Source organism: Jaculus jaculus, chromosome 4 (assembly GCF_020740685.1).
Source record: "Jaculus jaculus isolate mJacJac1 chromosome 4, mJacJac1.mat.Y.cur, whole genome shotgun sequence".
In the NCBI taxonomy this organism is placed as follows: Eukaryota; Metazoa; Chordata; class Mammalia; order Rodentia; family Dipodidae; genus Jaculus; species Jaculus jaculus.
This window is the reverse complement of record NC_059105.1, coordinates 160853566-160879991: the sequence shown is the minus strand read 5'-3', so window position 1 is coordinate 160879991 and position 26426 is coordinate 160853566. Positions and strand designations below refer to the sequence as shown.

General features: G+C 34.1%; 1 protein-coding gene across 10 annotated transcripts in view; it reads left to right on the top strand.

Moving 5' to 3' along the window:
• Stxbp5l (syntaxin binding protein 5L) overlaps positions 1-26426 on the top strand; it is a 265174-nt gene that overhangs the window by 115942 nt on the left and 122806 nt on the right. For all 10 annotated transcript variants that reach the window (XM_045147811.1, XM_045147808.1, XM_045147806.1 and 7 more), the window contains exons 10-14: positions 5062-5140; positions 10666-10820; positions 16152-16224; positions 22260-22407; positions 23407-23474. In XM_045147811.1, coding sequence (XP_045003746.1) covers positions 5062-5140; positions 10666-10820; positions 16152-16224; positions 22260-22407; positions 23407-23474 — 523 coding nt within the window. The remainder of the gene's footprint in view (positions 1-5061; positions 5141-10665; positions 10821-16151; positions 16225-22259; positions 22408-23406; positions 23475-26426) is intronic.

The window sequence follows — 26426 nt, the reverse complement described above, 5'->3', positions numbered from 1 at the left end:
AGTTTTCCTGGGTTTAGATTTTTAGACAATGTCAGACCATGAAGCCAACAGTTTATGTGTATGTTTGGTTTTTAATATATTGGATACTTTAATGATCTTTCCAACATATTCTAGCTTCCATGTTTTCTGAATGAGGCATCTTCAGTGGTGTGAACTTAGCTTCCTCTGTATATAATGGATTGTTTTCTGGTTGTTTCTAATTTTTGTAGCTTTTATTTTTAGTAATTGAACTATCTTACACCTCAGCCTGTAGGGTTTTTGATTTTTGTTTTTGTTTTTTTAGTTTATCTACAAATATTCTTAAATTTGTGTCTTTCAAAAAACTTGAGAACGAGCCGGGTGTGGTGGCTCACGCCTTTAATCCCAGCACTCAGGAGGCAGAGGTAGGAGCATCATCGTGAGTTCGAGGCCACCCTGAGACTACATAGTTAATTCCAGGTCAGCCTGGGCTAGAGTGAGACCCTACCTCGAAAGAAAAAAAAAAAAACAACAAAACTTGAGAACTTTAAAAATAAAAAATATTTACAGTAGTTACTTAACATAGATAGGTAGATAGACAGACAGATAGATAGTAGTTAGTTGGTTGGTTGGAGAGAAAGAATGGATATGCCAAGACCTCTGGGCTGTCAGGCTTTGTAAGAAAGTTCCTTTAACTTCTAAACCATTTCTCCAGCCCCATATGAGAACATTTCAGCCATTTATCTTCAGTTTTTTTATGTTTAATTCTCTCATTCTGGGATGAGTTATCTCTCTGTTGCAACTTTTTAGTGTTGTGACACATCTCAGAGCCTCTGGCTACTTATTTAATTGTGTTTGTCCATCTTTTTTTGTTCTGATTTAAAATCAATCCCTATTGATACATAACTAAATTAACTGTCATTTTCCTATGGGATCTTTATTCTTCTATTAAACCTATATGATATTTTTATTTCAGATAATTTCCCATTTGATTCTGTTTTGTATTTGCTATCTTTCCCCTTAGAATTCCTTTTTTCCTTCATTGTAAGTATTGACAACTTCTTTTAAACACTGAAGTACTTTAAGCCTTTTTCTGTATCATCTGTTTTACCTTGACATTGGCCTTTATTCACAAAAATGATTCACATTTTCTTGCTTTTTTATATATCTAATATTTTTACTACATCTTACATATTGTAGATATTAGATTATGTATATTCTAGAATGTATTTATTGTCTCCCTCCTTAACTATTGTGTCTTCTAAACTGGTAAAACTTATATAGAAGTATGTGATTATTTTCTGGAATTCATACTTTTCTATCCTGAAAAGATACACTATATAGCTTAAATTGTTAGACAATTATAGTCTAAAATTAAATAAAATTTTAGGACTCTGTTTGCTTTGTTGGTCAGCTTTTGTTTTCTTTTGTGTTTTTAAGACATACTGATCTAAAACTTGGAATCATCCTGCCTGTGCTCCTGACTATTGTAATTGTAGTTCTGAGCCACCATGCCCAGATATTTTCTTTTTCTTTTTTTTTTAAATTATTTATTTATTTATTTGAGAGCAACAGACACAGAGAGAAAGACAGATAGAGGGAGAGAGAGAGAATGGGCGCGCCAGGGCTTCCAGCCTCTGCAAACGAACTCCAGATGCGTGCGCCCCCTTGTGCATCTGGCTAACGTGGGACCTGGGGAACCGAGCCTCGAACCAGGGTCCTTAGGCTTCACAGGCAAGCGCTTAACTGCTAAGCCATCTCTCCAGCCCAGATATTTTCTTTTTTTAAATTGTATACAGAACATAAAATTTACCATCTTAACTATTCCCAGATTCCCTTGTAGGTAAATATGTCCACATGTTCAAGTTCTCATAAGTTCTCTATATTTGTTATGCTACATCTTTTTAAACATATGTGGCATTTTGGGGGCTATATGCTAAATTACAAAGAAAATTTTAATTTTACTAAAGTAGGGAAGTGAAGCATTTCCTTTTGACATTGAATTAAAGCATAATTAATTTAAGAAGTAAATGTCTAAAGGAACCATATACACATACTTTTAAAAACAAAACAAAGAAATTGTACAACTCACAAAAATAATAATTTTGACAACACTACATACTCAAACTAAGAAATTCATGCAAGACAATGATTACAGAAAGTGATAATTTTAAATATTTTATTCATATTACAGTAAGACAGGTCTAAAAAGAAATTTCTACTCAAAAATATTGGGATATTAATAAAATAAAGAAAACAGGTATTACCATTAGCTAAACTAATCAATATGGAGAACTTAAACACAAAATAAGAAGTTACATTGAAGAAATAACCACTAAAATGTAGGGATTAAAAAACTCAGATATAGCCGGGCGTGGTGGTGCACGCCTTTAATCCCAGCACTCCGGAGGCAGAGGTAGGGGTATTGCCAATGAGTTCAAGGCCACCCTGAGATGACAGAGTTAATTCCAGGTCAGCCTGGACCAGGGTGAGACCCTACCTTGAAAAACAAAAACAAAAACAAAACAACAACAACAACAAAACTCAGATATAACCCCAGCACTTTGGAGGCAAAGGTAAGAGGGTCACTGTGAGTTGGAGGCCAGCCTGAGACTACATAGTGAATTCCAGGTCAGCCTGAGATAGAGTGAGACCCTACCTCAAAAAAACAAACAAACAAACAAAAAAACCCAAAACATAAAATATGTATTTTGCAAAGTTGTACAAATGGAATTGGAAGCATGGATAGAATGGTTAAGTTCCAAGGAAAATACAAAATAATCAAAATGTATGCTGTGTTGTTGGTTTTTTTTTTTTTTTTGTAAGTTCAAATCATTGCCATCACTTTCAGCATGAAGAACTTTATTTGTTTTATTACTTTATTTATGTTTGATAAGACAGTTCTGGTAGAAGCAAATTTTCTTAGTTTTTACTTATGTAGAAATATCTTTATTTTAGTTCAATTTTGAAAGATCATTTCCCTCAATATAGGATCCTTAGCTAACAGTTCTCTTTTGTATTTATATGTGTGTGTGTAGTATACCTGCATGTGTATGTGCATGCATTTGGGGCCAGAGAACCTTTTTTCCCCAGGTTTTTTTCAGTGAGGTTCCTATTCTGCCATTTTAACCAGAAGTTCCTGATGGTTCTTGGCTTTTTATTCTGATACTGTGAATATGTATTCTCTGGTTCTTAGCCTCTATTGTTTCTGAAAGTTAACTATTAATCTTACTTGGGGTTCGTTCCTTTATGAACAACAAACTTTTTTTCTTTCTGCTTTTAAGATTTTCTTTTTTGCTTTCAGAATTTTTAATAGGATTGTCTGGGTGCAGATTTTTTTCTTTTTTCTTTTTTGCTTCTAACTATACATTTCTTTCTATTTCTGTGTTATTATTAAAATCATTAATCTCCAACCATCCATTCCTCAATCTTAAAACCACTATTCAGAGTAGGTCTCTGACTAGATGTCATTATCTATGCATAATATCACAATCCTATTTTTATATGTGACACAGATACTTACCTTCCTTTATGGTGTGAATAATTATGACCAATTATTTATTATTTGCCGATTTTTAGTTGATATAAGTTTTTTCAAGGCAGGCTCTCACTCTAGCCCAGGCTGATTTGGAACTAACACTGTAATCCCAGGCTGGCCTCAACTCATGCAATCCCCTACTTCTGCCTCCCAAGTGCTGAAATTAAATTTATGTACCACCATACCATGCTCTAAAAAAAACCATTTTTAATTAATTAATTAATTAATTTTTTATTTGCAATGAGAAGAGAGAGAGAGAATGGGCATAGCAGGGCCTCTTAGCAATGCAAACAAACTTCAGATACATGTGCCACTTTGTGCATCTGGCTTTACATGAGTTTTGGGGAAATGAACCCTGGCTATTGGGCTTTGTGATCAACTGCCTTTATCTGTTGAACCATCTTTCCAGCCCCTGATATAAGATTTTTTTTTAAATGGAAATTTTAGAAAACATGCCACAGGACAGATAAAGGCTTACTTTAGCTATTTCTTTCACTTTAAGTATTTCAGTAAAATTTCCTTGATATTCTATTTAGTGTTGGATGTGAGCTTCTTTAAATTATCCTGAAAATTTAAACACATATGCTTATAACCATCTCACTAAGTAACAGGTATATGTGTCTACAAATTGTGATACTACAAGACTTAAGAACTCTTACTACAAATGAAAAACCATAACATTTAAAAAATGCATTCAACTAAAACCTTTTAAAAGGTAAATATGCTATATTTAGGAATAGCTTGTACATTTCCTCTCCTTTTGGTCTTTTAGTCAAAATCACATGGAGTCTAAATTGCGTACTCTACCCGTCTGTAAGAAATTATCTTTTTTGATTGATGCAGATATATTATGAAAATTATTTTTAAAATTTTGAAGTCATAAAATACATTAGCTATATTTGTTATGAAGTATTTATCTTTAAATCAGTACCTTCAATTAAAATTATTTGAAAGTCCATAATTTGTTATATGAAAGATCTTATATAGATTTATTGTGAAATAAGTTTATTTTAAATGAATTTGATAGAAATGGAATGATTTGGTAAATCTTATTGTAAACCATCACTAATATTTCTATAATGTGAAAGAGATGCTTCTATAGTATATAAATTATTGAGCAAAATTGGGACTTTATTTCATTTTGTTGACAGGGTCTCATTATTTAGCCTAGGATATATTTGACCTCTCAGCTCTCCTGCCTTACCCTCCTGCACAATAGATTCTTACAGTAATATATTTCAGTATGCATACAAGTTTGTGTACATCTTCAATTCTAAACTTTATATTATAAGCACAAGGAAATAAAAGAACATTAAAAAGTACATTCATAGGTAATGTAAAACAAGGAAAGGAAAGCTGAATAATTTTACAAATAACTTCATTGATTAGCAGTTATTATAATTCTAAAAGTTGTTTATAAGTTCAATAAAATATTAGGATGTATAGACTTGGTTATACTGTTACAGCAAATATATAGTTACTATATTTTTATATTTATTTAGTGAAAAAACTTTTAAAAATTTCATTGGCAGGTATAACAAATAAAATTTAATATTTTTTATTAGGAAAAAGTCAAAGAGAAGGAAGAAAATCTGAGTCATGTAAACCAATTCTTAAAGTAGAATACAAAACCTGCAGAAACAGGTATGCCTTTTTATTTGGGTAAATAAAGGAGTATACATAACAGATAAGAGAAGAAAAGCAAATAATTTCTAATATTACTATATTGTTTAAAGCTATATATAGTTATAAATATATGACTGTCTGAATTTTCTACCTTAATAACTGGTTTTGTTTTGGTAATTATTAACATTGACAATGACAAGTATTCATTATTTAAAAATCTTATATTTATTACTATATCTATATAAATTTAATAACTGACTACAAATAGCAATAATTATAAAGCAAAAGTGGTACATATGTTCATGTTGCTTGATGAAATTTAAATATTTAGTCTAGATATCTGAACTTTAGGATCTCACATTCTGAAATTGGGAATATTACATTTACTTATGTATACTGGCATAATGAAAAAGTACTAAATTTTAAGATATGGAAGATAAAGAGAATTCCATTCAATAGAATCTTATTTTATATTTATAGCCATTATGTCCTGTACTTCTGCAATGTTTCTTGTACTTGCAGTAATTATTAGGGGTAATTCTTTCATCCAGCGTGTCCATAGTAAATCTTGCCTGACCATCATTTTAGTTGTAAATTGGATAATTCTACATTATATTAGGTATATGCTTACAGTAGAATGTTTTCTTGGCACCATAAATATATATATAATGTTTGTTTATACTTCCTCTTCTAAAGTTTTAAAAGTATAAAAGTGTGATAATTATTTAAGTTGTTATTTTAAGTATGTGTCAATATCTCTTCAGCCTAACTTAATGTTACTCTATATTAACTGGTGAAAATGATCACACACACATATATAATAACTAAAATAAGATATTCTAAATGTAATCACTGTGGATAAAATATAAAATGTTTTGTACACTATTGATGAGACAGTATTTATAATCAAAACATTGAGCCTTTGGGTTCCTGTATTGTTTGTATCATCTGTTTTATATTATAACACTTCAAGGATTATTGAGGTACAAGAAATTATATTAATTATTCCTAGTAGCTGGTAGCTTTATCATTTTTTTTCTTTTGTGCTTAAATTTTTTCTCTCCTTCAGTATTGGACTGCTGTAAGGATTTCTTATAATCCTCATGGTATTCTTCATTAGTCGCTAGTATTTTATTTTCTATAGAGTAAGAAGTTTAAACCAAACTTGTAAAATGAGAGAAAATAGGTTCAAGTGAAAGACCAGGAGATTTTCCTGTAATAAAGTATGTGATTCACAGGTTTTATGACACCTGTTTTATGTTTAGATGCTTTTAAATTTTTATTTATTTATTTTTTAATTTTTCGAGGTAGGGTTTCACTCTGATCCAGGCTGACCTGGAATTTACTATGTAGTCTCAGGGCAGCCTCAAACTCATGGTGATCCTCCTACCTCTGCCTCCCAAGTGCTGGGATTAAAGGCACACACCACCATGCCCAGCTAATTTTTTTACATTCTATGAGGTGCTCAATAATATTCAGTTTATTTCAGTTAAATACAAGATTTATTTAGTGCTTTTCTGTATATCATAAACTATATAATTTGATTGGTATACTGAAATAAAATTATGTCTGCTTTTGAATTTGTTATGTCTTAGTAACAGAAGACAAAGTATAAACTAGTAGTTGTAATAATCTGAGCTATTTTTATAAAAATTTGCTATGGAAGTAAAAAAGGATGATAAAATAGCCTTGAAGGCAGTGAGAAGGAGAACCATTAGGAAAACAAGGAAATTCTTCTTGAGAAAAAAAAAAAAAGTTGTTTGACATGGGACTTAAAGGTTAGTATATGGTACCAGACAAAGGGAGGAAAGGATGAAATTAAAGAAGGTACTTTAGGAATCAGGACCTTAAATTAAGGCAGAGTAAACATCATGATTAACATTATAGGTTTTGGAGGAAGGAGTCTCTCACTAGGACTGGAAAGATTAATTAGTGGTTAAAGGTGCTTGCTTCAAAGTATGCAAGCCTAGGTGTGATTTCCTAGTACTCATATAAAGCCAGAAATACAAAGTGACACATGTTTGGTGTTTGTGTGCTATGGCAAGAGGCCCTGGTATTCATTTTTTCCCTTTTTCTCTTAAAAAAAATAAAAAGTTTTTTTTTTTTTTTCACTTGGCATGGCTTAGGCTCAGTGTGAAGAAAATGCAACACCATCACACTGATAAATGGATACTTTTTTTAAAGACAGTAAATGACCTTGCAAATTTTAATTAACTCATAAACTTTAGTTTCCTCACAGAAATAACAATCTTACTATGACACTCATGAGGATTACATGAAATAATGTATGGCATAAACTATCCTAAGATGTCATGTAGAGGTTTCTTAATAAATAAAATTTAGTGTTATCATCATTAAGGCCATGGAATTCTGAATTATTAAAGATTATTCCATTACTCCTAAACTTTTTTACTAGCAATTTTTATCCAGATTTGTAATATGACATATTCATACTAATGATCACAATTAATGTAATTCCACTTGTGTATATTTGTGTCAATTTTTTCTGATTATTACTTTGCTATAAAAGTTACTTCTACCCAAGCATGGTGGTGCATGTCTTTAATCCCAGCACTTGGAAAGAAGTGGTAGGAGGATCGCTGTGAGTTCCAGGCTACCCTGAGACTACATAGTGAATTCCAGATCAGCTTGGAGTGGGACCCTACCTTGAACACCCCCAAAAAATGTTACTTCTAAAGCATAAAGAATAGAGACTAAAATCACTGGTACACTGAAGAGTACTAGAAGATGTTTCCATACAAAATAAGCTACAATCATATAAAAATAGAGCACAATTATTGAAAGTTATACAAATATAAGAGTATGTTTTAATTTAGTTAAGAGATAAGGTTAGTGTTACAATGAAGGGCTGGAGAGATGGCTTAGCAGTTAATGTGCTTGCCTGCAAAGCTAAGTACTCATGTTTGACTCTCTAGGTCCCACATAAGCCAAACATGCAGTAATGCAAGCACACAATGTCACGTATGCACACAAGGTGTCACATACATTTGGAATTTGATTGCAGTGGCTGGAGGCCCTGGTTTGCCAATTCTCCCCCACACCCACCTGCTCTCTCTCTCATAAAAAAGACCAGTCTGGAGACGGTGTGGTGGCCGAGGTAGGAGGATCACCGTGAGTTTGAGGCCACCCTGAGACTACATAGTGAATTCCAGGTCAGCCTGAGCTAGAGTGAAACCCTGCTCCCCCCGCCCACACACACAAGCCAGTCTGTTGGGCTTGCCTCAAAAAAAGATAGTACAACTACTTAAAAACCTAAAAGTAATCATAATAAACCTTAGAGTAAAATTGATTATAGGTCCATTAACAGCTAGGAATGTTGCTACAAATACAGTTATAAAAACTGAATATAAACTATTAGAATAGTCTGTCTCCCTTGAAGGACAGGAACTAGAAACACCACATTGTGTACCTACATGTGCTACTTAAATAAGTTTTATTGTGTTATTCAAGATTGGCAGTGTGTTATATGAGAGAGGGAAGGAAGCATACACCCAGAGAGGAGAGCAGGCATGCCACTCAATCCCAGCAGTACAGGTTGCTCACTTTCTATTGCAAATCACTTGTGCAAGGTTAGCACTCAAACCACCTAATGTAGTACTCAGAAAACCTAAAGCTTTTTTTTTTTTGCCTTCTTTACTTACAACTAAAACACTCATGTCAAAAATTTAAGACAAGCAAGAGTGCTGCTTCCATGCTATTCCTGATAATCAGCGCCAGGGTATAGAAGACAGACCCTGAAGATACCCAACACCTACCAAAGCAGAGATCCAGAGACTCCTCTAAGAGCTCAACACTGAAGTAGACTTAGAACTCACTACCACAGCTCAGGGAATTTTGCGGAAGAGGGGGTCGGAAAGATTGTAAGAGCTACAGGTTGAGACTTCATGCCCAGATGTATTCCCTCCCTCCCCCAAATAACTGACTACTGCTCCCACATGCATAAACTACAACTCCATGGAGAATACCTGCAACCCCACTGAGGAGCGTCCCCAGTGGAAAGGGGACAGGGATGAGGGAAAAGAGGGTACCAACACATGATGTATCCATATAAAACATCTTGCTAATAATAATGATAATAAATTTTTAATCAAAATAAAAAAGCTTAAGAAAGAATTCTACAGAAAAATTAGAATAGATACTTTATATGTAAATTTGACAGATACCTTAAAAACTTCTATTGTTGCTCTATACCTAGAATAAAATTAGCACATGTTTGTCACAATACAAAATGGAAAAGAAGAAATGTTATAGGGTGAATTCTGGTGATCGAACTTTTTTAGTTTAGCAAGCATAGTGGAAGTAAGTTAATTAGGGAAATAAAGTCTCAAAGAAATTTGATATAATCAAAAGTCTCTGGATTTTTAAAAAATGTATTTGGAGACAGATATTTTCAGTTTGCTGTTTATTTTTTTAAAATATTCCATTCATATCAACATGTTTCTTTACTATACTGTTAACAGTATAACACAATACACATCTAAATGTGGGAAGGTTTATTTGGTTCCAGGTTTCAGAAGGTTCAGTCCATGGATGGCTGAATTCATTGCTATTAAGCTTGTGTCAAGACAGAATCATCATGGCAGAAGGGCATGGTGGAAGGAAAGAGCAAAGACCATGCTTGTGCTTCCTGTCTGCTTTGGCTCCTTCCCAGACCCCAGCCTGGATACTGTTGCCCACATTCAGTGAAGGTCTTCCCTCCCTACCTTTAGGTGCTAATCCTCTGGCCAGTTGTGTCTGGAACCGCCTCCCACAGATACATTTAGAAGGGTGCATTTCTCAATCCAACCAAGCAGTCTCAATTCAGTCAAGTTGACAAGTCTGTGATAGATACTTACTCTACAACCTAATTGTATCATTCAAAGTAATTCTAAAAACGTGTGCAAAGTTGCTTGAGATAGATACAGCTGTTAGGGCATACATAAAATTGAGTAAGGGATCACATCTTTAGTGACCTATTATTCTATTACATATTACCTTTCTCCTTCTTGTTTTCACAATCCTTTTATTAGAAAAACTCTATTATCTAGAATTTTCATGTTCTGTCCTATCATTATGAGCTTCTGACTGCCATAATTGATTTCATATTAAAGTTTACCTGTTTTTACTCTGGAAGATTTGGGGCCTCACGTTTAAACCAGCTAATTGGATATTCTAACATGAATTAATATTCTAATAGTTGTGATACAGAATTAGGTAGCCAACCAATTTGTGTGAAGGTGTCATTTTGGGAATCAGTGAGTAAGTCTACTTCTTCTAACCTCACTGTCTTTCCCCAGCCCCAGTCTAATACTTTTACACTTACCCACTAGTGAAAATAGCTAGAATAGAGAACCAAAAATGACATGATAGGAGAGTTGTTTGTTTGGTAAGAAGTTTTGGATTAGGAAAAGGCCATTTGCTGTCTGACAAATTGCATTGTAGATAATTTCCTTCACTGAATTTATGCCTTTAAAGATTTTTGTTTGGGTGACTTTGTGTCATTTTAAAGGACTTGGTCTCATTACCCTTTTTTCCCCATGTAGTGAACCATTCATAATATTCTCTGGTGGGCTGTCCTATGACAAAGCTTGCAGAAGACCAAGTTTAACTATCATGCATGGAAAAGCCATCACAGTACTTGAAATGGATCATCCTATTGTGGAATTTCTAACTCTATGTGAAACACCTTATCCAAATGGTAAGTAACTGAAATGAAACTATTACTATTGAAAATCGTATTTCAATGACAAGTTTCTAATGAAATTAAGGTTAAATATTTTCAGTTTTGGCAGCAGACATCCACTGTGGTACCACACTGTGAGCTACAGGTGCTGGAGCAGGTTCTGCATTGTACCTACTTGGCAAACTGGAAGTGAGACAGATGTAGTGCAGCAGTGCTGGCGTTTCAGGTTCTAATATCAGGTAAGTGCTTTCAACTTTGATAAGGATGGTGGAAGCTGAGCTGGGAGGGTCCGATAGGGGTCCAGGGTGAAATCACTTGGGGAAACTGAGGTCTCCTAATAGTCTCTCCTAGACCAGCTCCACCCATCCCATCCCAATGCCAATCAAAGTTAAAGCACTTACCTGATATCAGTGATCTGTAACTCTGGTGGTGCTGCATCTATTTCACATCTGGCTTTGCTTCAGATGCAACTTCAGCACATCTGATTACTCTAGGATTGCTGATATATGGCTTGTGATTTATTTCAATTTTACCAACAGAAGACCTTCAGAAAGAGAGATGCACATCTACTTTTATTTTCTGTATATAGATAAAAGACCTGTAAACATAAAATCTAGCCTAAACTCATACAAACTATAATAAAATATAATGGTGGTAAAATATTTTAGATACATAAAAATGAATATAAAACATAAATCATAAATATGAATTTATGATCAAAATAATATGAGTATATATTTTCAAGAGGGAGCATGTAGATTTAAGAGAATGGGCAAGGAGTTGGGGACAGAATATTTGGATTTATGATTTAGTTATATCACTTATTAATTATGTGATAGTATATAATATTCTTTTTATATAGCTTATTTTTGTCCCAAAATGATTATTGTAAAGTTAAACAAAACTCTTTTGTAAACTATGAATATATATATTGTGAATTTTTTGCTAAATGTATTATTTTAAGTTGTTTAGTTTAATATTTAAAATATGGATAAATAAATGACAAATGTAACACTTTACTTCCAAAGTTGCTAGGAAACTTACCTGCATGGTTCATAAAAAAGTAAGTGCTTCTATGGTATTAGTACTACAAGGACTTGAACATGCAGAGGACATATGAAACTAACCTCTGATGTCAAATTGAATAAGATCTGACCAGATCAGTGAGATAATTATGACTTGTTGAATTGAAATAGTTCATGACCTTAAGTTCTGAGTTACATGCATGAGAGTATAAATTATATTATTTAATATTGAACTTTTCATTTTTGTAGTCTAGAAGAAGTAGCTTATACTCATGGAAATATAAATGACTTTTATTAACTATTTGATAGCTATTGGTTACAATCCACAACAGTACAGAATGAAAAGTTCTCACTGCCTTTCTTGAGGCAACAAGTGTTAAATGGTTCATGATGAAATATTCATGCAAAGCTTTACAGAGAAATTGAATTGAGGCATATCTTGAGGAGAATATTGCATAATATTTTTAGAAATTATAAAGTTTATAATATCAATTTCCATTTTAAAAGGTTAAACTTTTTAGAGACATTTAGAAAGAGAGAAAAATAAAAATTTAGTGGGAATACTAATATAAAAGAAAGCACTTATTCTAGTAACCTTTGTCTAAAGAGTATACAGGTTTCAAAAGACTCTGAAGTTCCAGATTTAGCTGAGAAATAGCTGGGCATGATGACTCTCTCTTGTAACCTCAAAACTTGTGAGGCTAAAACAGGATTGCTATGAGTTTTAGGCCACCCTAAACTATATATTGAGTTTTCAGACAGTCAGTTTGGACTACAGCATGATAGCCAATTAAAAAAAAAAAATAAAACAGCCAGGCATGGTGGCGCATGCCTTTAATTCCAGCTGTCAGGGGGCAGCAGTAGGAGGATCACTGTGAGTTCGAGGCCACGCTGAGAATACAGAGGTCAGCCTAGGCTAGAGTGAGCCCCTACCTCGAAAAACAGAAAAAAGAAAAAAACTGTTTTAAGAATAGTGGTTCCATGCATAGTAACAGTTGTTGAGTACAGAAAGGTAAGATTGAGTAGAGTCATTTAGAGAACACAGGGAGAAGGTATTGTGGCATTTATATATGAACCATCACAATATAAATGTACTCTGGAATTATGAGAATGAATGATGAAACAATCTGTTAAGAAAAGTTAGGGTCACTTGGGTAGGAAATGTGAGGGGAAAAGGAAAAATAACAGTAAGAATATAGACCAAAAGCTAAATTTGGAAAATTTCCTAATATGAAAATTGTGAGAAAAATGTGATGTGTCAAAAACAGAAGCTAAGAATATCTGGCTGCAAAGGTCAACATTACATGTCTCTGTATATATAAATTCCTGAACATATGTAAAGATGTTAGGACAATTTATAATTATTCTTAATACAGTATAAATCTGCTGAACAATGCCAATCCACCTCTACAAATGAATTAGTATGCCTTTGATGTTTCAGAAAACTAGTAAGAAGGATTGAACTTTTCATATTTTAGAGTCTAGAAGTAGTAGTTTAGCTATACTCATGGAAATGGAAATGACTTTTGTTAACTGTTAGATAGTTGTTGGATGCAATAGACAGTAGTTCAGAATGAAGTTTCTCACTGCCTTTCCTGAGGCAACAAGTGTTACCTTCTTAATCTTCTCCCTCAAATAATCCACACATTTGCGTGCACACTTATAATCTTCAGATTACATTACCTCCTTTTTTCTACAAATGACAGCATCCTCTGTGCACTACCCTATATAATACTTCTTAATATAATGTATTTTAATTATTGTTTCAGATTGGCTAGTAGAAATTTTCAGTCTTCTCATAGCTGCATAATGATAAATGTTATAAATTAAACAAAGTCATTATTAATGTTAATATTACTGATTCTTAATAATACCTGGCAATTCAACTGATCTCAAAAAATCTCAATTGTATTAATGTTATTATTGAGATCATTGCTTAGAGTAATAATTAACTATAATCAGAACTTGTCAAATTCACATCTAGAGTTAATTCTCCAGTCCTTTTTTGTCATCCCAAATGATGCGTTCTTTTCAGAAAAAAACAGTAATTGCAATAGAGCTTTTCACTATGAGGGGATAGATAGAATTAATAAATGAAATAAGCTGTGCTGGAGAGATGGCTTAGTGGTTAAGATGCTTCCCTGCAAAGCCTAAGGACTCATGTTCAATTCTCCAGGTCCCATATAAGCCAGATGCACAGTGACAAAGTGTGTAATGTTGCACATGCCCACAAGAGGGCACATGTATCTGGAGGTGGGTTGCAGTTGCTGCAGGCCCTGGCCCACCAATTCTCTCCCTTCTTCTCCACACATTAAAAAAAAAGGCCAGTCTTTTAGGCTTGCCTCCAAAAAGGGGGTGGTAGAGTGAGAGAGAGAAAAGAGCAGAGAACAAATAAGCCAACCTAATAAAGTAATGTAGCTATCTATTGAATATAAACATCTTCATATATATTGTTTCATCTAATCTTCATAACAGTTTAAGGTAGTTTTTTTACCATTACAATGGGTAAAGTAATGGAGGGACAAAGAATTTAACAGTGGTGCCCAAGATCAAACTTTTAGTAAACAACAGACAAAGAATTGAACTTGGCATTAATTCCAAAGGAATTCTTTAATAGCCATCATAATACATATGTTTTTTTCTTCCTATGCATGTGGGTTATAAGCATAAGCCTTGAGTGGCTATATGTTCTCTGTGGTCTGAAAGGATCTGAACACTTTTTATTTTAGTATTTCAGTTTCCTTTCCAAGACTTGGATCTGATTTATAAACTTCTAAGTGATTATTAAGTTTAGGATTAAATATTTTCCAAAGTAGCCTCTAGAAATTGCTGGTATAATAAAAATAAGATGGAAGTTAAGAGTCTTATGGCCTAAGAAACTGGTTGTAAAGTTTTAGCAATTGCTAAACATATTTGGACTTCACTTATCTCAATAAAAATTTAAAAAATGCTTATTGTAGTTAATAATCAAATATAATGCACACAGAATATTTTATATACACATCTTCCTTAAGTTAAGAACAATTCTTTTACAGTGGGTTTTGCTAATTTGTTCGTTATTGTAAATGGAAAGCAGAGGCTAGAGATAATGGCTCAGTGGTTAAGGTGCTTGCCTGCAAAGACTGCTGACCCAAGTTCATTTCCCCAGTACCCATGGAAAGCCAGATGTAGAAAGTATTACATACATCTGGAGTTCATTTGTAGTGACTGGAGGCTCTGGTGCATCCATTCTCTCTTTCTCTCTCCCTCTCTCCCTCTCTCCTTCTTTCCTTCTCTCTCTCCCTTTCTTCCTCTCTCACTCTCTCCCTCCCTGTGCCAGGCATGTTTGTGCATGCTTTTAATACCAGCACTCCTCGGGAGGGAGGCATGTGTAGGAGGTTATCTATGAATTCAAGGCCAACCAGAGACTACATAGTAAATTCCAGGTTAGCCTGGGTTAGAGCCTGGAAAAACATTTAAAATCAAAAGGGAAAGCAGTGTCTTCTTTAACTCTTAACTAAATTACTTCCCATCCTCTTCCAAATAGAAGGTGTTTTATATCACACCCTTGTTATTTGCTTCATAGATTATATCACTCCATGAATTCTTATTTATTTATTTATTCATGGCATGTAAACATCCATAGAAGATAAATTTTATTGGAAAAAATACTTTGCCAATCATATTCCCACATATCCTTTGTTTTTAAAACACTTTTGGGAACATATTTTCGGATGATTAGGAAGGAGATAAGCAAGGGATGGCAAGTTGAATATTAAAGACTTGGATCTTAGATGATCCTTACACTTCTCTTTATCTAGGCAGGCATTCAGTGTATCTAGAAAGCAGTCCATAAGTGTGTGGTTAACCACACTGAATTAAAAGTATACATTGTACTATAAGTGGTATTATTTTCATAGGGAAGGAAATATGTATCATATCCCATAGAAGTAATTTCATCCTCAGAACATTCTTGGTAGGCCTGTATCAGCTCTAAAATACTGAGGTTATAGATGAGTAATATAAGTAATTATAAGAAGGAAACAACAGCTTTATTCTCTTCTCATAATTTGCTAATAATACCTTATGATTTTATGTATATATATATATATTTAACTCTTTGTTATGTATTTGCTCATTTTTTCTAGGTCTCTACACTGATCTTGACATTAAATTGATAAATAGAACACATATTTTATTAAAGTATATTTTGTCACTTTGGCTCATATTCTTGTATTCTCATTTAACTTACATAAGATTTCTATAGGAAAAATGCAGTTTGGGTATTTTTTTAAATATGCAGTATAAAAACTTTTCAATTTTTTTTTTCTTCTTGTTATAGAATTTCAAGAACCCTATGCCGTTGCTGTACTTCTGGAAAAAGATCTCATTGTAGTTGATCTGACACAAAGCAAGTAAGTTATCCATGTACAGATTAATATCAACTATTTTTAAAATTCTGTTCATTATAATAAAAACACAGGAACCCATTGTAGATAATTTATACTAGTAATTGTTAGATGGTAAATTTTACTTATGTTAAAATTGTTTTCCTAACACTATAGAAATGCAATTTGGCTAAATGATGAAATCTAAACCAGGAGAGTTTGAGTGATGATTGTAAGGCATCTTAAAGGTTGCACAAGATGTTTGGACAGAAACATTTGGATATCCAGGACACAAAATGGGCCAAATTTTCCCCATCTCTTTAAGCAAAAGCAAGTGTTAGGAAAACTTGAACAATGAGGGGCTGAGGAGATAGCTCAGCTGATAAAGTGCTTGCTATGCAAGTGTGTGGGGATCTGAGTTTGCATCTCTGTACCCACATAAATGCTGTTGTATGTGGAGGTCCACCTGTAATCCCAATATTCAGGATGTTGAAATGGGATCCCTGAGACAAGATGGCTAGCTAGTCTAACCAAATTGGCAAACTCTGGGCTTAAGTGAGAGTCTTGTCTCAATAAATATGGTTGAATGATTGAGGAAGATTCCTGACGTCAACCTGTAACTTCTGTGTGCATGTGCACGCGCGCACACATGCATACACACACACACACACACACACACACACACACACGTACAATATAACTGAGGGCCATCTTCTACTCTTATTGATTGATGGAAACTGACTAAAGGAAAATGACACATGATGACTGTAGCATACAGTACAGAAAACCAAGGTTTTAGGGACAAGGACAACAGGGTTCTTATTCTATTTAAGAAATGAAGCAAATAAAGAATATTGTTGCTACAATAGTGCTTGCTACTCTAAGTTGACAGAAAATGTGAACTTGAAATGGATATTTTCTTCCAATTATGCATTCTCATTAGAAATGGGATAAGGAACAGATCTTACCCAGTATACATTCTAGACCCACTGATCTTTGAACCCTTTACATTGCAGCAGAATTTGGGTTATTCTTTCTCTTTGACTTGAAAAATCTCCTATTTCTTTTTATCCTAGTGGAAATCAGTAATTTATTTATTTGAGAGAGAATGGGCATGCCAGGGCCTTCAGCCTCTGCAAACAAAATCCAGATACATGTGCCACCTTTTGCATCTGGCTTAAATGGATCCTGGGGAATCAAACCTGGGTCCTTAAGCTTTACAGGCAAGCACCTTAACTGCTAAGCCATTTCTCTAGCCCTAAAAAGTTTGTTTTAATTTTTCTTTTAATTTGTAAGTAGGGAGAGAGATATAGAGGGAGGGAGAGACAGGATGAGTACTCCAGGGCCGCTAGCCACTGCAAACTAACTCCAGACACAGGAACTACTTTGTGCATCTGGCTTTATGTAGGTACTTAGAAATCAAACTCAGGTTGTCAGACTTTGCAGCAAGTGCCTTAATCCAGGGAGTCATTTTCTTCAGTGTCCCATTTTTTTATTAGATATTTTCATATTTTGTTTCTGTAATGTTTTGTAGATACAAGATAATTGTCCAATTCTATAGTGGGCAAAGATTGTTTCCCATCTGTAGGCTTTTTCTTCACTTTGGCGATCGTTGCTGTGCCTAACTTTTTAAATTTCATTTAATCTAATTTGCCAATTATTGGAATTATTTTCTTTGCATTTGGAGTCCTTTACAAAAAGTCCTTGCTTATGCCTATATTTTGAGATATTTTCCCTTGTTTTCCTCTAACAGTTTCAAAGTTTCAGGTCTCACATTAAACCTTTAATCCATTTTAATTGATTTATGTTCAGATTTAAAGATATAGATTTAGCTAGATACTTCTATATGTAGAAATCAAGTTGTCCAGTACCATTTGTTAAAGAGACTTTCATTTGTCCAATATATATATATACGTGTATATATATATTTGTCCAATATATATACATATATATATATATGTATGTGTGTGTGTATATATATATGTATGTGTGTGTGTATATATATATATATATGTATATATATATATATATATATATATATATATATATATATATATATATATATATATATTTGAGGTAGAACCTCCCTCTAGCCTAGGCTGACCTGAAATTCACTATGTAGTCTCAATCTCAGACTCACAGTGATCCTCTTATTTCAGCTACCCAAGGGCTGGGATTAAAGGTGTACACCATCACACCTGGCTTAATGTATATTTTGGACACTTTTGTTGAAAATTAGGTGGCTGTGTTGATTTATTTATGTGGGTCTTCTATTACATTGCTGTATGTTTTTGTGCCAATATGTGATTTTTATTATATTTATTAATTATAGTAGTAATTTTATCATTATTATTATTATTATTGTGGAAAGCTTATTATTATAGTTCTGTCATATAATTTTAGATCAAGAATTGTGGTACTTACAGCATTGCTCTTTCTATTCAAGATTGCCTTGATTGGTTGTAGTATGTTTTGCTCCCATATGAATTTTTAAATATCTTTCAAGGTTTTTTAAATTGCAGTTGGAATTTTGAGGAGGATTGCATTGAATCTGTTGTCCACTTTCAGTGACAGGTAGTTTTGCAGTATTAATTCTGCCAATTAATAAGCATGGGATATCTTTCCATCTACTGTCTTCTTCAATTTCTTTGTTTAACATTTTAAAGTTTTATAGAAGTCTTTCAATTCCTGGATTAGATTTATCCTAAGGTGTTTTTTGTTGTTTTGAGTGGCATTGTATCCCTCAGTATGTTTGCTTTTAGTATATAGAAAGACTGCTGATTTTACATGTTAATTTTCTATTGTGCCACTTTGCTAAAAGTTCTTATCAGATTTAAGAGTTTTCTTTCGGGGTCTTTAGAGTCTCTTATGTATAAAAATAACATCTGCAAATAAGAATATTTTGACTTCTTCCTTTTCTGCTAATATCCCTTTCATTTCCCCCTTTTACTTTAGTAATCTAGCTAAGACTTAAAGCACTATCTTGAAGGGCATAGCAAATACCCTTGCCTTTTTCCTGCTTTTAGTGGAAACGTTCCCCCACCCACCCATTTAGCTATGTTGGCTATAGTTGTCATAATTAGCCTTTATTTTGTTGAGCTATGATCCTTCTATTCTGAATCTCTTTAAGGTTTCTATCATGAAGGGATTTGGGATTTTGTTAAAATCTACATCTATTTAGATGATCATGTGATTTCTGATCTTGAACTCATTTTGTGATGTTTTACAATTATTGAAGCATCCCTGTACCTGTAGACTGAAGCAAACTTGGTTATGATGAGTGATCTTTCTGATGTGTTCTTGAATTCAGTTGGAAATACATGATTGAGAATTTTTGTAACCATCTGTCAGGTAGATTGATTTATAATCTTGTTGTTGTGTTGTCATCTTGCATTGGTATCAGGGCAATACTGGCTTTGTACAAAAAGTTTTCTGGTGGATTCTTTAGTACCTCATATCATCTGCAAATAATGATATATATTTCCTTTTTTTGATATTTTCTTACACAGTTTTGGCATCTAGGTAACTTTCCTTACAGAATAAGTTTGGTAATGTTCCTTCCCTTTTATTTTGTATAACAGTTTGAGAAGTTCTGATGGTAACTCTTCTTTAAAGGAATGGTAAAATTTGACAGTGAATATATCTGGTCCTGGGCTTTTCATTATGGAAAGAATATTACTTCTTTAGTCTCATTGCTCATTATGGATCTTTTAAACTTGTTTATATCTACTTGATTTAATTTTAGTAGCTCATGTTGATCTGTCTCCTAAGTGCTAGAATCAAAGGTGTGCACCACCATACCTGGAGATCCTTTGAAGTTTTAAAAAATTATTTATTTATTTATTTATTTAAGAGAGAAGCAGACAGAAAGAGAGTGAGTGTGGGTGTGCCAGGGCCTCCTGCCACTGCAGATAATCTCTGCTTTGTACATCTGGCTTTACTTGGGCACTGAGGTATTGAACTGGGCCATTAGACTTTGTAATAAAGTGCCTTTAACCACTGAGCAATCTCTCCAGCCTGATCCGCCAATTTTATTGAAGTCTGTTGTAAAATCACTTTGTGAAATAACTTGAGAGGCAATGGTTTTAATTCTATAGAAGTTTGGTAGAAAATGGCAGTGAATTCATCTGGGCTTGGACCTTTTTGCTTGGGAGGCTTTTAGATACTCCTTCAATCTTGTTAGATGTTATGCTTCTATCCAGGTAATTTATCACTTCTGGGTTTAGTTTTGGTAGGTCATGTGAGTTAAAAAAAAAAATCATTCAAAGCTGGGTGTGGTGGCGCACACCTTTAATGCCAGCACTTGGGAGGCAGAGGTGGGAGGATCACTGTGAGTTTGAGGCCAGCCTGAGAATATAGAGTGAATTCCAGGTCAGCCTGTGCTAAAGTGAGACCTACCTCAAAATAATTATTCATTTCTTTCAGATTTTCCAATTTTATGGAATATAGGTTTTGAAATATGTCCAGATGTTCTTCCAATCTCAGTAGTGTCAGTTGTAACATCCCTTTTTCATCTCTAATCTTTCTGATAGTCTTCATTCTTTTTCTTTTGATCAATGTAATCAGGAGTTTATTGACCTTGTTTATTTGTTTGTTTATTTTTGAAGAATCAACTCTTTGTTTCAGCAATTTAAATTTTTTTTCTTCATTTCTAATTGATTCTCATTGATTTCTGCCATAGGCTTGATTATCTTTTTCAATTTGGAATTTTGGGGGTTTGAATTGTTCTTGCTTTTTTCCAAAGCCTTCATCTAGATGTTTAGCTATTTCTTTTGAATCTATTTTTTGTAACGTTGGCATTTAGAGCTATAAGCTTCTGTCTTGAAACTGCCTGCATTGTTTCCTATAAATTTTGGTATGTTATCTTTTCATTCTCAGTTATAGGTACTTTTTTATTTGCTTCTTGATAATTTCAGTGATCCATTTGTTGTTCAATAGTGTGTGGTGGAATTTCCAGAATTTTTAATTTTATTTTTATCAGATATAATATGGAGAATTATATCCATTTTCCTGAATTTGTGGAGACTTGCTTTATGTCTTAATATATGATACATTTTAGAGAAAGTAATATGGGTTCCTGAGAAGAATGTGTATTCAGAGTTTGGATGGAATGTTCTATGGATGTGTTTTAAATGCATTTGACTTAATGTGGTATTTAGCTCCATTATTTTTCTGTTTCCTGTTTAGATGATCTGTTTGTTGAGGATAGTGGGGTATTAAAGTCATCTATTATTGTGTTGGATTTTATTTCTTTTTTGTTGTTGTTGTTGTTCAGAAGACTATTTCTTGAATACAGGTGAATAATTAAAGTGACATCAATGTAGAGGTTTTCTTTGTCACTGAAAGACAAGCTCCTTGATGCAGTAGATAAACAAGTCAGCTCTGCAAACTTTTTTTAATGTTTATTATTATTAACAAGATGATTCATATGGATATATCATGTGTTGGTACTCTCTTTTCCCCTTTTTCTGCCCCCATTCCATTGGGCTTGCTCCTCAGTGGGATTGCAGGTGTTCCCTATGGGGTTATGCATTGTGGGAGCAGTAGTTAGTTATTATGAAGGGGAGGGAATGCCTCTGGGCATGATGTCTCAACCTGTGGATCTTACAATCTTTCTGGCCCCTGTTCTGCAAAATTCCCTGAGCAGTGGTGGGTGAGTTTTAAGTCTACTTCATGATGAGCTTTTAATGTATAATACTTTTGTTTTATAACAGTTGGTACACCTGTGTTTGGCACATATATGTTTATGATTGTTAATATCCTCTTGTTGAATTATTGTTCCCTTTACGATTTTACATTGGTCTTCTTTATCTCTTTTGACTACTTGTGGTTTGAAACCTCTTGTCAGAAATAAATTTAAGTACATTTTTACCATTATTAATATTTTATAGGTAGCTATATTTTTAAAAGTACTTGATTCAAATGATTGATTTTATTGTGCTAACAAGATGAAATTTATACTTAATGTTTAGAGACATTTTGGGGTTTCCTTTTTGAAAATTATGTCACTTCATGTTTTTATCATTACAAAATGATACTAATATATTATATTTATCTCTTAGTTTTCCAATCTTTGAAAATCCATACCCTATGGACATTCATGAATCACCAGTTACATGCACAGCATATTTTGCCGATTGCCCTCCAGATTTGATTCTAGTACTCTATTCTATAGGAGTCAAGCATAAAAAGCAAGGATACAGTAATAAGGTAAATAGTCTTTTGTTCATGTATATGGTCATTCTTTTTCTTGTTTTTATTTTATTTTCTCACTTTGCATATAAGAGGCCTTGGATAAAATTATTTTGAAGTAGTAAGCTATATTTTTCATAGATAGAGTATTTGTCTAAACTGCCACATATTTCTAACCATATAAAATTATAAATTTCTTATATACTAAGTATATATTTATATACTAAATCTACTTCTCAATCATGTTATATATTGAATATGTATATAAACTATCAGAATCAAAATAAATAACCATTTTAATAATTTTAGATGCATCATATTTTAAGAAACCCAGAGTCAGTTCTTCCTAGGTGATTATTTAGAAGACAGCTATTAAATATTGTTTGTAACTACCGTTATAAAATTCTTATTTAAAATATTTAAGATTCAAATATTTATAAGTATCACAGACCATCTGTTATGATTAATGTTATTTGCCTACAGCTATTGAAATGTTCAACTCCAAGATGCACTATTTACCTAGCATTCTGTGTTAATAGGCACCACAATAGTTTGGTGGCCACCAGAGTACATGTGACATATGTAGCAAGATTATATCTGTGCAGTTAAAAAATTTCTCTGATATGCTTATGTAAATGGAAATATTGGCTAAAATAATTTAGAAGGGAGTTGGAATTCAGCATTTAGCAAGCTGTTTGTGTAGTAAAAGAATTAAAAGGCAAATATACACTTCATATGTAGTGCTTATATAACTATTTAATTTTAGATAATCTTTTATTATTTGGTTTTTCAAGGTAGGGGTTTCACTCTAGCTCAGGCTAACCTGGAATTCTCTATGTAGTCTCAGGGTAGCCTTGAACTCAAGGCGTTCCTCCTACCTCTGCCTCCCAAGTGCTGGGATTAAAGGCGTGCACCACCATGTGTGGCTATTTTTATTATTTTAATATATTTTCACTTTAAATTTCTAAGCCATTCAAACAAAAAATTAAAACATATTTTCTTCCCAATAACATTTAGGAATGGCCAGTTAGTGGAGGAGCTTGGAATCTTGGAGCACAAACATATCCAGAAATTATTATTACTGGGTAAGTGAAATGTTTTAATGTTATAAATTATTAACAGAAAAATTGTTGAGTCTTGATACTTTTCTGTAATTGTATTCTATACAGATTTACAATTTTAAAATTAAAATATAAGAAATAGCCTTAATCTAAAGACCTTAAACTTAATCTAAAATATACTGAAACTATTGAAAACAAAAAATTATAACAAAGGAATTATATGTAGATTATGTAAGCAAAAGGAAGTCATAAGATGGAACTCATGAGAGGTATTATATAGGAAAGACTTCCTGTGGAAGAAAGGTCATACCCACCACACTTGACTCCTGCCAACTCCAGAAATCACCACTTTATATCCTCATTGTTATAGGGTGAATGTGTGTTTACCCCATAGGTCTATATTGTAAATGGGTGATACCTAGTTGGTTGTGCTAGTTTGAAATGTAGTAGAAACTTTAGGAGATAGAGCTTCCCTAGAGGAAGTCACTGTATAAATGCATTGAGGGGCAAGTCTGGTCCCTAATCCCTTCCTTTTCCTGTGCATGTCATCCATTTTAGTTGCATAATGTCATATGCTCCTGCTACTATAATATGAGATGTTATGATACACTGTGCCATTCCTGTCATGATTGACTGAACTTTCTTAAACCATCAACAAAATCAGTCCTTCCTCCCTGTAGTGGTTTGATTCAAGTGTCCACCCATAAACATAGTGTTCTGAATGCTAGGTTCCAAGCTGCTGGAGATTTGGGAATTAATGCCTGCTGTAGACAGTATTGTTTGGAGTGGACTTATGGGTACTATAGCCAGTTTCCCCTTGCCAGTGTTTGGCACATTCTCCTATTGTTATTGTCCACCCAGTGTTGGTGAGGAGGTAATGTCCCCCTCTGCGCATGCCATTATTTTTCCTTGCCATCATGGAGCTTCCCCTCAAGTCTGTAAGCCAAAATAAACCTTTTTTTCCCACAAGCTACTCTTGGTCAGGCGATTTCTGCCAGCAATGAGAACCTGAATACAACCATAAAGTTGGTACCAAGAGTGGGGTTATTGCTACTTGAAACCTGACTATATGGCTTTGGCCTTTGAAGCTGATTTTCAAGAGGAATATGGAAGGATTTGAAACCTTGGTATAAGAGACACCTTGAGTGCTGTAAGTACAGCTTGATGGACTATTCTGGTCAGAGTTGAAAGACCTAAATGCAGTAAGAACTAAGGACTGTGAGGTTTGGCCTATGAGGATGAGAAAAAGCTTTGCCTGGACTGGGCTAGAAGCACTTTGTGTGAGAGACTTGCTGTTATGCCTGTGTCCTGAGTACAGGGTTGCGCTGCATAGAAATGGACTGGTATGAGCAGAGGTATGTGATACAGAAATGAAAACTTTGGGCTGAAACTTCTGCCCATTCAGCTGCAATTATATGACATTAAAACCTTTGAGATTGGGGCAGCTGACATGCATTGGGATAACAGGAAGAATATAAACTCTTTTGAAGGGGTCTGGATGCTCAAGGAGTGTCCTGGTCTTCAAAATCTGCTTTATTACCCTCTGGACTAACCAGCTGGCACCTTACCTGGTATTATGAAGAATAAGAAATTCGGAAAGGAGGGTCATTGAATTTGAAACATGGTCTTGTGTTTTGGAAATGGCATGGGCACTGTTAAGCAGGTCGGCTAAGGATTGCCTGCATGGAGACCCAATGGAGTTATGAGGATGGACTATGGGTTGCAGTGGAGACCCAGTGGAGATGCCAGGACTACAAGATGGCTGCTAAGGAGAGCTGCCGATCTCAGATGAAGTTTTCCAGGACCGTGAGTAGCCTAGCTGGAGTGGTGGAATTGGAACTCCAAAGACTTGTTGCTGGTTAGAATTATCAGACTTGGAGACTTGTCACTAACTAGAGTTGTTGTACTTGGAGCTATAGAGTTTGATGTTTGCCCTGTTTAAATCTTGTGTTGGCTGAATATTTCTTGGCTATGCCCATTGCCATTTTTTGCAGTGTCAGTGCTTATTCTGTGCCATCATGGGTTTGGGGGGTATTTTTTTTTTTCTTTTTTTGGTATTATGTCTCAGTTAAAAGACCTTGGATTATAAAAATGTTTGGACATCATTTGGATGGATAAAAGTTATGGGAACTTTTAAAGTTGGACAGACACATTTTATTTTTATATCATGTAGGGTTATCAGTTTATGGGGGCCAAGGGCAGAATGTGGTGGTGTGATTTAGGCATCCCCCATAAACTTTGCTAAGTTCCGAACTGATGGAGAATTGGGAATTAATGCCTTCTGGAGGCAGTGTCTTCTTGGGGGCGGGCTTATGGGTGTTATAGCCAGTGTCCCCTTGCCAGTGTTTGGCACACTCTCCTGTTGCTCTTGTCCACCCAGTGTTGTCAAGGAGTGATGTCCACCCTCTGCTCCTGCTGTCATTTCCCCTGCCATCATGGAGCTTCCCCTCGAGCTTGTAAGCCAAAATAAACCCTTTTTCCCCACAAACTGTGCTTGGTCAAGTGATTTCTGCTAGCAGTGTGAACCTGGCAGTAACACTTCCTTAAATTGTTTATGTGAAATACTTAAACTTTTTTTTTTTTTCAAGAAAGAATTGGTGCACCAGGGCCTCAGCCACAGCAATCGAATTCCAGATGCATGTGCAATCTTGCGCTTGCTTCACCTTTGTGTGTCTGGCTTATGTGGGATCTGGAGAATTGAGCATGGGTCTTTGGGCTTCGCAGGCAAGCGCCTAATCACTAATCCATCTCTCCAGCCCTCTATCAAGTATTTATCACAATGACAACACCATATGAATATAATTAATTAAGATAAAAATAGCACAAAGTTTACATCAACTGGATATTGTATTTAAATACACAACATATTTATGAATATTAAAATTTATAAATTACAATATTAAAATCAGTAAATTTTGATTTTTTTTTTCAAGAATATATGTAAATAACTTTAAAGAATTTTTGCTGTGGTAGCAG